At 45.4% G+C, this 12558-nt stretch overlaps 1 protein-coding gene across 3 annotated transcripts in view; it reads left to right on the top strand.

Moving 5' to 3' along the window:
- med25 (mediator complex subunit 25) overlaps positions 1–12558 on the top strand; it is a 54713-nt gene that overhangs the window by 16152 nt on the left and 26003 nt on the right. For all 3 annotated transcript variants that reach the window (XM_080217493.1, XM_080217491.1, XM_080217492.1), the window contains exons 7-9: positions 2398–2554; positions 4248–4423; positions 9971–10079. In XM_080217493.1, the coding sequence (XP_080073619.1) occupies positions 2398–2554; positions 4248–4423; positions 9971–10079 (442 nt within the window). The remainder of the gene's footprint in view (positions 1–2397; positions 2555–4247; positions 4424–9970; positions 10080–12558) is intronic.

Here is a 12558-nt window from a genome sequence, read left to right as displayed (position 1 = left end):
TAGGTAGATTGGTCATGCCACGCCACACTAAATGTGTGAGGTTAAAGGGATGGTGTGTGGGAGAAGGCCCAGGTAAGACACTCAAAGAATTGTTACAGACTTTATGGGCCGAATGGCTTCCTTCTGTGCTGTAGGGATTCTATGATTCTATAAGCTTGGTTATTTCCTCTGCATAAGCTCATGAATACGAAAGACGAAGAGTGAAAGTGTGGAAATTAACAAATTGGTATGGTGTCTATCTGAGTTTTCAGCCATGCAATGATTCCATTCCCCAAACAAATTGTTCTTCTAAGGTAGATCTGACATGGCATAAGGGCCAAATGGCTGCCTCTTGTTCTATTATCATTCTGTGATTAATTCTGCTTTAAAGCTGCAGACACTTTGGTAGAGGGAAAAGGAGAAGGCACCATTCACCCTTACCACTCCCAACTAATCTTCCTATGTGAGGCTAGGTAGTGAAAATGAGGAAACTGTTCTGTGCTTGGGGGTGAGGGGAATAAGCGGCAAGCTTGAATCATAGAATCCATTCAGCCCATCAAGTCTGCACTGGCCACAACCCCACTCAGGCCTTGTTCCCGTAACCCCACACATTTATCCTGCTAATCTCTCTGATATTAGGGTCAACTTAGCATGGCCAATCCACCTAACCTGCACATTTTTGGACTGTGGGTGGAAACCAGAGCATCTGGAGAAAACGCACGCACTCATAGGGGAATAATGTGCAGACTCCACACAGACAGTGATTCTGCTCCCATCTGTTATCCACACATGCCACTTGCTGGGTTCATTAGATGGTCACCTGCAGAAATCCTGATTTTTTTTTTTTCCCTCTGTTTTTGTATATCTGGGTGTTAAGACCTGATGCACGATTTTGGCTAAGATAAGCTAATTCCTATGTCTTAGGTGTGACATTATTTTTCCCTCCTTTAAATCTTGAACCCCCTGTATCTCTTAGATGCTAATAACCGTCATATCATAAGAGAAAATCATAGAATCGCTACAGTGCAGAAGGAGGCCATTCAGTCTATTGAGGCTGCACCAGCAAAAATCCCACCCAAGCCCTATTCCCATAACCCCACATATTTATCCTGCTAATTCTCCTGGCACTAGGGGGCAATTTAGCATGGCCAATCCACCTAACTCACACATCTTTGGACTGTAGGAGGAAACAGGAGCACCCGGAGGAAACCCACACAGACACGAGGAGAACATGAAAACTCCACACACAGTCATCCAAGGCTGGAATTGAACCTGGGTCCTTGATGCCGTGAGGCAGCAGTGCTAATAACTGCCGCCCATGCTAAATAGCCCCTTCATGTCCCAAGATGTGTAAGCTGTATGGATTAGCTGTGGTACATGTGTGGGGCAACTGAGATAGGGTGGGAGAGAGGGCCTGGGTAATATTGTCTATCAGAGAGTCGGTGCAGACTCGATGGGCTGGATGGCCTTCTTCTGCACTGTAGTTTATTGAACAAATGCTTCTAATAGGGCCTCTTAACAAACATCCTCGAGATAATGTAATTTATAAAAATGCTTAGGAAATCAGAAACACAAAGTGACATGGGAGTTATTATTCAAGATTCCTTTAAGGTTAACGTGCAGGTTCAGTTGGCAGTTAGGAAGGCAAATGCAAATGTTAGCATTCATGTCGAGGGGGTTAGAAAAGAAGAGCAGGGATGTACTTCTGAGGCTGTATATGACTCTGCTCAGGTCCCATTTGGAGTATTGTGAGCAGTTTTGGGCCCCATATCTAAGGAAGGATGTGCTGGCCTTAGAAAGGGTCCAGAGGACGTTCACAAGAATGATTCCTGGAATGAAGAGTTTGTCATATGAGGAACAGTTGAAGACTCTGGGTCTGTACTCGTTGGAGTTTAGAAGGATGAGGGGGTATCTTATTGAAACTCACAGGACACTGTGAAGCCTGATTAGAATGGATGTGGAGAGGATGTTTCCACTAGTAGGAAAAACTAGAACCAGAGAGCACAACCTCAGAGTAAAGGGACAATCCTTTAAAACAGATAAGGAGAAACTTCTTCAGCCGGTGAATGGTGAATTTGTGAATCTTTTTGCCGCAGAAGGCTGTGGAGGCCAGGTCATTGAGTGTCTTCAAGACAAAGCTATATAGGTTCTTGATTAATAAGGGGATCAGGGGTTATGGGGAAAAGGCAGGAGAATGGGGATAAGAAAAATATCAGCCATGATTGAATGGTGGAGCAGACTCAGTGGGCAAAGTGGCCTAATTCTGCTCCTATATCTTATGATCTTATGTTTCATGATGGAGAATTGTATACAAGTTTGGTTTCTTGTGTATTTAAGATAGAGTTGTCTATTTTCCTTCTACTCAACATCTCTTTTTTTTCTAATTTTAACATGTTGCGCCATGTGTTTGCTCTGCAGAGAGGGATTCATTTCTCCGTGGTGTCGCCTCGTAAGCTGCCTGCTTTACGTGTACTCTTTGAAAAAGCTGCTCTGGGCAACGTCGTGGAGACTCCACTTAAGGACTACAGTCAGGACCCACGCCACATGATAATGATCCGGGGAATGGTGCTTCCAGGTGAGTACTGCAGCACTATCGTTCCTTTCCCTAGCTCTTTGTTGCCCAAGTCCAAGCCATCATGGCGGGCTAATTAGCTATCAAAACCAGAAAATGTGCACTGTAACCCTTGGAAGTCCAGGGCATCAGCAAGAGAAACAGCTACATTTACATAAAGCCTTCTCGGGATCTCAGACATCCTAAAATGCCTTACAGGCTGTGAAGTGGCCAACAGTTATGATACAAACTGACATCAAAAACGATAGGGGAGAAGATGAGATGGAAGATTCCCTCTTTTTCCACTGCTCCCCATCCCCTCTGAAAGCATAGTTCCTCTGGGCTTCAGACACTCCCCGATAGTGGTTGGTTTCGTGTGTGAATCTTGGTGGTGAATGTGAACAAGATACCCAGTAAAGGAGAGCACCACAGTCAGCGGCCCATCCTGTCCTCACCAGGCACCTGTGTTTTCCAGCAACAGCCAATGGGTTCCCATTGTAGAACGGCAAGATTGTTCTTGGTGGAGGAATCCTGTCAGAGTCTGCGACTATGTGTCCGTTCTCCACACAAGCAGACATCCTGCTAGGGATCGTTCGATAGTAATCAGGTGGAGACCTGTGGTGACCTCAGTCGAGCCCCAGCCTAGATGAGCTAAGCTAGTCTGTGCTGAATTAATTCATCTCAGCCGGGCTGGCAGTGAGATTGTTCAGTGCAGATCAAGTCAGGTAGAGGGAAAGGCAGTAAGGAGCTGGGTGAAAGCATGGCCAAGCAACACTGCTTCTAGACAGCATCTAGGGCATCACTAAGCTGGCCATTCGCAGCCAGGCTCACCACGGGGAGGGTCAAGTGCATTTCTGAGCTGACCTCTGAGCAGGTTTGCAGAATCCTGAAAGTTTTCCTGGAATATTTCATTCCAGGGACCACTAACCTATACTGAACATCTCGAGCACAAAACATGATGACTGTGGACTTATTGTGAGAGTTAAAGCTGAAGTGTCACCCTGCTAATCCTGTGACACTAGGGTGGAGTTAGCATGGCTAATCAGCTTAACCCACACATCTTTGGATTGAATGGTGAAACTGGCCCAAAGGCTGAAAAGCTTCAAGTTTACTTATTAATGTCACAAGTAGGCTTAGGTTCACATTGTAATGAAGTTACTGTGAAAATCCCCCAGTGGCCGCACTCGGGTGCCTGTTTGGGTACTCTGAGGGAGAATTTAGCATGGCCAATGCACCTAACCAGCACGTCTTTTGGACTGTGGGAGGAAACTGGAGGAAACCCATGCAAACACGGGGAGAACGTGCAGACTCTGCACAGACAGTGACCCAAACTGGGAATCAAACTCGGGTTCCTGGCTGTGTGAGGCAGCAATGCTAACCACTGTGCCATGGTGCCACCCCAAGGCCTCCTGTTCTTTTGTTCCTACCACTGTTGAAAAGTGAGATTAGTTGAACATGCTCCTGGGCTCAGCAGTGGATTTGCCCTGCAGATGAATATCCTGTTGAAGATTGAGTAATAGTATCTAAACTGAGGTACTAGAAGATGTTCTGCATCCATGAAGTAACATTTCTGCAGGAGAGCCAGGTATTAAAAAGAGAAAGTAACTGTTCATGTTGCATTTGGTCCCCTCAGCACCACCATATCAATATTCGTAACTTTGGATCACTCTAAAAATGCATACTCGCTGCTGTTCTTGACCTGTTTTGTGCCCCGTAGGTGGAGGAACAGTTGCAGCTAATACAATACCACAGAAACCAGCTCCGCCACAGCCACAACCATCAGCACAGCAACAACCGAGCCTGTTGTCGAGTCAAGCACAGACACCCCAGCTATCGCAATCGCAGCCACCATCGCAGTCCCAGGCAATACCTTCAGTCTCACAGCCATATCAGGTAAATGCGCTTAACCTTTAGAATCACCCAAGAACTTACTACTTTCTCCAGAGCGTCTTCCAACACATCTCCACCATTTGAAAATTAGAGTCTTCCTGCATGATCTGTGACAACTGGCAAGCAAAATAAATTGATGTTGCTGAGGAGACAATGGTGGGCGGGTCACAGAGACATGGGGGGATTGGAACACACACAGATGAGAATTTTAAAACAAACGTTTTGCTGATCTGGGGGATTACATGGATTCAATATAGCTTTTGCTCAATGCCCCATATCCCAAGCTGTTGTGGCAATGATGATGCATTTAGATGGCATGTATTTTATTTATCACATGTCAACCCAAACTCAAGAGCCATCTACGTCCTGCTGTAGGCTGCTTCGTTATTGAACCAGTTGTGAATGGAGCTCAACATCGTAATTGTTGGTAAACGGTCCTACTTTGATTTGATTTGATTTATTGTTGTCACATGTATTGGGATACAGTAAAAGTATTGTTTCTTGCATTGCTATACAGACAAGACACACTGTTAATAGAGTACAGAGAAGAGAAAGAAAGGAGAGGCTGTAGAATATAGTGTTGCAGTTACAGATAGGGTGAAGAGGAAGATGAACTTAATATATGATAGCTGCATTCAGAAGTCTGATAGCAGCAGGGAAGAAGCTATACTTGAGTTAGTTGTTAGACTCAGGCTTTTGTATCTTTTTCCCAACGGAAGAAGGTGGAAGAGAGAATATCCAGGGAGCATGGGGGTCCTTAATTATGCTGGTTGGTTTCCTGAGGCAGCAGAAAGTGTAGACACTTTGACAGATCTATCAATGTATTCCTACTCATTAAACTCATTGTTCCTTGGGAGCACATCAGAGAGGGAGAGACTGGTGAGAGGAGAGCTTGTGAGTAAGTTACTGTGTTTCTTTTTTAAACTAACGTCTCTAGCCTTTTTTTAAAATTTAAACCGGATACAGGAAGTGGTCATAGGGAGGCCTGGGAAATAGTTTTTTTTCCCTCTGGACCCCCATAAATTGGAAAGGTGAAGAAACCTGATACTCTACACGTGTAGAGTAACCCATCCTACCCCCTCCTCTAACCTAAAAAAAGAGTGACTTGGAGTGAGAACAGGTAAGTTTAAGTTTATTTTTGTTTCTTGGTAAGGGAAGTAATAGGGATGGCAGTGCAGGCAGTGCGATGCCCCTCCTGTGGGATGTTTGAGGTGAGGGACACTGGTAGTGTGCCAGCTGATTACACCTGCAGGAGGTGCATCTATTTGCAGCTCCTTGAGGACCGTGTTAGGGACCTGGAGCTGGAACTGGAGGAACTAAGAATTATTCAGGAAGCAGAGGCAGCTGTCGACAAAAGTTACAGGGAGATAGTTACTCCTAAAAGTGATGCATGGGTGACTGCTAGAAGGGGTAAGAAGCAGTCAGAGCAGCGATCGCCTGAGGCTGTTCCTCTCCAAAATAAGTACTCTGTTTTGCATGTTGTTGGGGAGGAAGACTCAACTGGGGTAAGCCATGGAGTACAGGTCTCAGGGGTAGAGCCTGCCCCTGATGCTCAGGTGGGAAGGGGGAAGAAAAGAACAGGATTAGTGATTGGGGATTTCATAGTTAAGGGGATAGATAGGAGCGTCTGTGGGAACGAGCGAGACTCGCGGTTGGTATGTTGCCTCCCAGGTGCTAGGGTCCATGATATTTCTGAGCAAGTGTTTGAGATCCTTAAGGGAGAGGGGAACCAGCCCCAAGTTGTGGTTCGTGTAGGCGCCCATGACATAGGTAGGAAAAGGGACGGGGATATAAAACAGAAATTCAGAGAGTTAGGGCGGAAGCTTAGGGCTAAAACAAACAGAGTGGTTATCTCTGGTTTGTTACCTGTGCCGCGGGATAGTGTGGAGAAGAATAGAGAGAGAGAACATTTGAACTCGTGGCTAAAGGGATGGTGAAGGAGGGAAGGGTTCAGATACTTGGACAATTGGGGCTCATTCTGGGGTAGGTGGGACCTCTACAAGAGGGATGGTCTGCACCTGAACCAGAGGGGAACTAATATCTTGGGGGGAAAATTTGCCAATGCTGTTCAGGGGGGTTTAAACTGATTCAGAGGGGGGATGGGAACCTGAACTGTAGCTCCAATGTACAGGAGGATGAGAATAGGGAGGTCATGGATAAGGTTGCTAGGTCACAGCAGTGTATTGGCAGGCGGGAGGGTGGTTTGAAGTGTGTATACTTTAATGCGAGGAGCGTACGCAATAAGGTGGACGAACTTGCAGCCTGGATTGGTGCCTGGGACTTCAATGTTGTGGCCATTACAGAGACATGGATGGAGCAGGGACAGGAATAGTTGTTGCAGGTTCCGGGGTTCAGATGTTTCAGTTAGAGCAGAGAAGGTGGTAGAAGAGGGGGAGGCGTGGCATTGTTAGTCAAGGACAGTATTACGGTGGCAGAAAGCACGTTTGATGTGGACCTGTCTATTGAGGTAGTATGGGCTGAGATTAGAAACAGGAAAGGAGAGATCACACTGGGAGTTTTTTTATAGGCCTCCAAAAAGTTCCAGAGCTGTAGAGGAAAGGATTGCAAAGATGGTCCTGGATAGGTGCGAAAGTAACAGGGTAGTTGTTATGGGCGACTTTAACTTTGCAAATATCGATTGGAAAAGCTATAGTTTAAGCACGTTAGAGGGGTCAGTTTTTGTCCAATGTGTGCAGGAAGGCTTCCTGAGACAGTATGTAGATAGGCCAACAAGAGGTGAGGCTATATTGGATTTGGTACTGGGTAATGAACCAGACCAGGTGTTAGACTTGAAGGTAGGTGAGCACTTTGGTGGTAGTGACCACAATTCGGTTACGTTTACTTTAGTGATGGAAAGGGATAGGCATATACCGAAGGGCAGAAGTTATAGCTGGGGACGAGATTTAGGATACATAGAGTGGAGTAGGAAATTGCAGGGGCTGGAAACATCTGAAATGTGGAGCTTATTCAAGGAGCAGCTACTGCGAGTCCTTGATAAATATGTACCTGTCTGGCAGGGAGGAAGTGGTCGAGCGAGGGAGCCGTGGTGTACTAAGGAAGTTGAATCTCTGGTGAAGAGGAAGAAGGAGGCTTATGTAAAGATGAGACGTGAAGGCTCAGTTAGGGCACTGGAGAGTTATAAATTAGCCAGGAAGGAGCTAAAGAGAGAGTTAAAAAGAGCTAGAAGAGGACATGAGAAGACTTTGGCGGATAGGATCAAGGAAAATCCTAAAGCTTTCTACAGGTATGTCAAGAATAAAAGATTGGTTAGAGCAAGATTAGGGCCAGTCAGAGACAGCAGTGGGAAGTTGTGCGTGGAGCCTGAAGAGATAGGAGAGGCACTGAATGAGTATTTTTCGTCAGTATTCACGCAGGAAAAAGTCAATGTAGTCGAGGAGAATATTGCGATACCAGGTAGTAGACTAGACGGGATTGAGGTACATAAGGAGGAGGTGTTGGCAATTCTTGAGAGTGTGAAAATAGATAAGTCCCCTGGGCCGGATGGGATTTACCCTAGGATTCTCTGGGAGGCTAGGGAGGAGATTGCAGAGCCTTTGGCTTTGATCTTCGTGTCATCATTAGCTTCAGGTATAGTGCAGGAAGACTGGAGGATAGCAAATGTTGGCCCCTTGTTCAAGAAGGGGAGTAGAGACCATCCTGGGAATTATAGACCAGTGAGCCTTACTTCTGTTGTGGGCAAAGTTTTGGAAAGAATTATAAGGGATAGGATATATTATCATCTAGAGGGAAATAAATTGATTAGGGATAGTCAACACGGTTTTGTGAAGGGTAGGCCGTGCCTCACAAACCTTATCGAGTTTTTTGAAAAGGTGACCAAAGAGGTGGATAAGGGTAAGGCAGTTGACGTGGTGTATATGGATTTTAGCAAAGCGTTTGATAGGGTTCCCCATGGTAGGCTATTGCAGAAAATGCAGATGCACGGGATTGAGGGTGATTTAGCAGTTTGGATCAGGAATTGGCGAGTTGATAGAAGACAGAGGGTGGTAGTTGTTGGGAATATTCAACCTGGAGTGCAGTTACAAGTGGTGTACCTCAAGGATCTGTTTTGGGGCCACTGCTGTTTGTCATTTTTATAAATGACCTAGATGAGGGTGTAGAAGGATGGATTAGTAAATTTACCGACGACACCAAAGTTGGAGGAGTTGTAGACAGTGAGGATGGATGTTACAGTTTGCAGAGGGACATAGATAAGCTGCAGAGCTGGGCCGAGAGGTGGCAGATGGAGTTTAATACGGAAAAGTGCGAGGTGATTCACTTTGGTAAGAATAACAGGAGTACAGAATATAGGGCTAATGGAAGGACTCTTAGTAGTGTTGACGAGCAGAGAGATCTTGGGGTACATGTGCATAGCTCCCTGAAAGTTGGCACCCAGGTTGGTAAGGTTGTTAAGAAGACGTACGGTGTGTTAGCTTTTATTAGTAGAGGGATTGAATTTCGGAGCCGTGAGGTCATGTTACAACTGTACAAAACTCTGGTGCAGCTGCACTTGGAGTATTGCGTACAGTTCTGGTCGCCGCATTATAAGAAAGATGTGGAGGCATTGGAAAGGGTACAGAGGAGGTTTACCAGGATGTTGCCTGGTATGGTGGGAAGGTCTTATGAGGAAAGGCTGAGGGACTTGAGGTTATTTTCATTGGAGAGAAGAAGGTTACGAGGTGACCTGATTGAGGCATACAAGATGATCAAAGGATTGGATAGGGTGGACAGTGAGAGCCTTTTACCTCGGATGGTGATGGCTAACACAAGGGGACATAGCTTTAAATTAAGGGGTGGTAATTATAGGACGGATGTCAGAGGTAGGTTCTTTACTCAGAGGGTAGTAAGGTCGTGGAATGCCTTGCCTGCAGCAGTTGTGGACTCGCCAACTTTAAGGGCGTTCAAATGGTCAGTGGATAGGCATATGGATAACAGTGGAATAGTTTAAGTTCAAAGGTCATTAGATTGGTTCCACTGGTCGGTGCAACATCGAGGGCCGAAGTACTGCGCTGTAATGCTCTATGTTCTATGTTCTAAAAGTTTAAAATGTTTATTAGTCACAAGTACGGCTTAATTAGCACTACATTGGAGTTACTGTGAAATTCCCCCAGTCACCACATTCCAGCGTCTGTTCAGGTCAATGTACCTAACTAGCACATGTTTTGGACTGTGGGAGGGAATTGGAGCACCTGGAGGAAACCCCATACAGACACGGGGAGAATGTGCCGACTCCACGCAGACAGTGACCCAAGCCGGGAATTGAACCTGGGTCCCTGGCACTGTGAGGTAACAGCGCTAACCACATGCCATCGTGCCATCCCACCCCTGACGGTTTGCGTTGCATTGAATACAAGATGCAGGCATTGTTGATGTTGAAATTGGGTGGGAAGCATTATTGTCAGGCCATGATGTCACACCAGCAAGTGTATCTGAAATGGCCTTGAGTAAAGGAAAAACAAAATGTACACTTGCTCCAAGATTTTATGGTAACAAAGTTGTGTGTGCCTGCTTTGCCCTGGTCTAGTTTGCTTTTAACGTCTCTCTTATCCGCAGGGCCCTGCAGTGTCTGGCTCCCTCGCCGCTGCTCAAGCTGCTGCTCAGATTGCCGTGGAAACAGCGACCAATCAACTCAAGGCAGCCGTGGTTCCATCAACTAATCGATGTAAGATGCAAACACCAGAGATCTCTGTGACCCTAACCGGGTTCTGTCAGTCTGTGGCCCCATTAGTGGCTAGTGAGGTGTGGTAGGCACAGGTCTGCATGGAGCTAGATCAAAATTGCATAATTTAACTTATGCACCCTCATTCAGTTTGACGTTTAGCTTGTTGGCTTTTTAAATAATTAAAATGATGCCGAGATGACCTTTTTTTAAGTCCCTTTTTGGAACTCGTTATATGATCATACAAATTAGGTACAGCAGTGGGCCGTGCGGCCCCCTTGAGCCTGTTTGACAAGATTGTGCCTGATCCAAATGTGGCCTTATTGTCGCTATCCTAGCTATCCTGATACCCTATGATTCCCCTGTTGATGAAGATGCAATGTAGAATCATAGAATCCCTACTGTGCAGAAGGAGGCCATTCGACCCATTGAGTCTACATGACTCTCTTGACAGACCCTATCCATATAACCTCACACGCATGCCATGGCTAATCCATATAACCTACTCATCTTTGGACACTAAGGGGCAATTTAGCACGGCCAATCCAGCCAACTTGCTCATCTCCAGACTGTGGGAGGAGACTGGAGCACCCGGAGGAAACCCACGCAGACACAGGAAGAATGTATAAACTCCACGTAGTCACCCAAGACCAGAATTGACCCTGGGTCCCTGGTGCTGTAAGGCAGCAATGCTAATGACTGTGCCATGATGCCACCTAGCCTTGCCTTAAAAAAAATTCAGTGACTCTTCCTCTATTGCCTCTGGGGAAAGAAAGTTCCCCAAACTTGTGACCCTCAGAAAAGATTCTTCTCATCACTGTCTTAAATGGTGACTTTGGCAACTATTTCTGGAACAACAAAATACTAAGTAATATTTTCTAGTGTTGCTATGAAGCTACAGGTTACACTTGTTTCCCTGATGGGGCCACGGTGTATTATTAAACCAGACAAACCACAAAGATTAAATGTTTGATTCCTAGCCTGATGGGCTGAAGGGCCTCTTCTGTGATAACATTAACTCGAAAATATGTTGATTAAGGACAAGATTTGATTTGGCTTGGTGAGGTGTTACCTCCAAAATAACCTCAGGGGAGATGGTGGTATGGTGCTGGTGCTAATGCTACTGGACTAATAATCGAGAGAGAGGAAATGCTGGAATTGAATGCTAGTCTCAGTAATGGTGACCTTGAAACCATTGTGGTTTGTCATTCTTTAAAAAAAAACTGGTTCACTAATATCCCCTTCAGGGAAGGAAATCTGCCATACTTGCCTGATCGGGCTTACATGTGACTTCAAACCCACAGGGGTATGGTTTGATTTGATTTATTATTGTCACATGTATTAGCATATAGTGAAAAGTATTGTTTCTTGCGTACTGTACAGACAAAGCATACCGTTCATAGAGAAGGAAATTAGACTGTGCAGGATGTAGTGTTACAGTTATAGCTAACTCATAACTACCCTCTGAAATGGGCAAGCAAACAGTTGAGTTCAGGGGTGATTAGGGATGAGAAACAAATGCCAGTGCTGCCGTTGTCCCATGAACAAGAAATCTAGCCTGCCAGTGTCTTTTAGTTTAGACAGTCAGATGGGTAAGATGGGTATAGAAAGATATGGGCCAAAAGTGGGCAATTGGGACTAGCTTAGGGTTTTAAAAAAAAAGGGCAGCATTGACAAGTTGGGCCCAGGGCCTGTTTCCATGATTCTATGGCACTCTGTGTCTGGGCTTTATGAGTTTCAACTATTTACGAAAGGTACTTGACAAGAGGCCTTGTAGAATCATATCCCAATGAGATCAAGTGCATTTAGAAGATATATACATTTAGAAACATTTATACCGTGTACAGTTCTGGTCACCCTATTGTAGAAAGGATATTATTAAACGAAAAAGAGTGCAGAAAAGATTTACTGGGATGCTATCGGGACTTGAAAGTATATGGAGAGGCTGGATAGACTGGGACTTTTTTCCCTGGAGCGTAGGAGGCTTAGAGGTGACCTTATAGAGGTCTATAAGATAAAGAGGGATGTAGACCAGCTAGATAGTCAATATGTTTTCCCAAAGATAGGGGAGTCTAAAGCTAGAGGGTATAGGTTTAAGGTGAGAGGGGAGAGATACAAAAGGGTCCAGAGGGGCAATTTTTTCAGAGTGTGGTGAGTGTTTGGAATGAGTTACCAGAGATAGTAGCAGAGGCGGGTAGAATTTTGTCATTTAGGCGGTAAGATGGGTATAGAGAGATATGGGCCAAATACAGGCAATTGGGACTAGCTTAGGGGTTTAAGAAAAAGGGGGCGGTATGGACAAGTTGGGCTGAAGAACTTGTTTCCATGCTGTAAACCTCAATGGCTCTACGAGGGAAGAAAATTGTTGGAACGTGATATGTTCACCCAACCCTACATGACAAATACATGAGAAGGAGGGAATACAGGGTTATGGTCCCTGGAAGGGTAGGAGGTTTTAGTTCAGTCGGGCAGCTGGACAGAC

This window comes from Carcharhinus amblyrhynchos, chromosome 35, assembly GCF_965287045.1.
Source record: "Carcharhinus amblyrhynchos chromosome 35, sCarAmb.v2.hapA, whole genome shotgun sequence".
Lineage (NCBI taxonomy): Eukaryota > Metazoa > Chordata > Chondrichthyes > Carcharhiniformes > Carcharhinidae > Carcharhinus > Carcharhinus amblyrhynchos.
The sequence above is the reverse complement of the archived record's forward strand: the minus strand, read 5'-3'. Positions and strand labels throughout refer to the sequence as shown.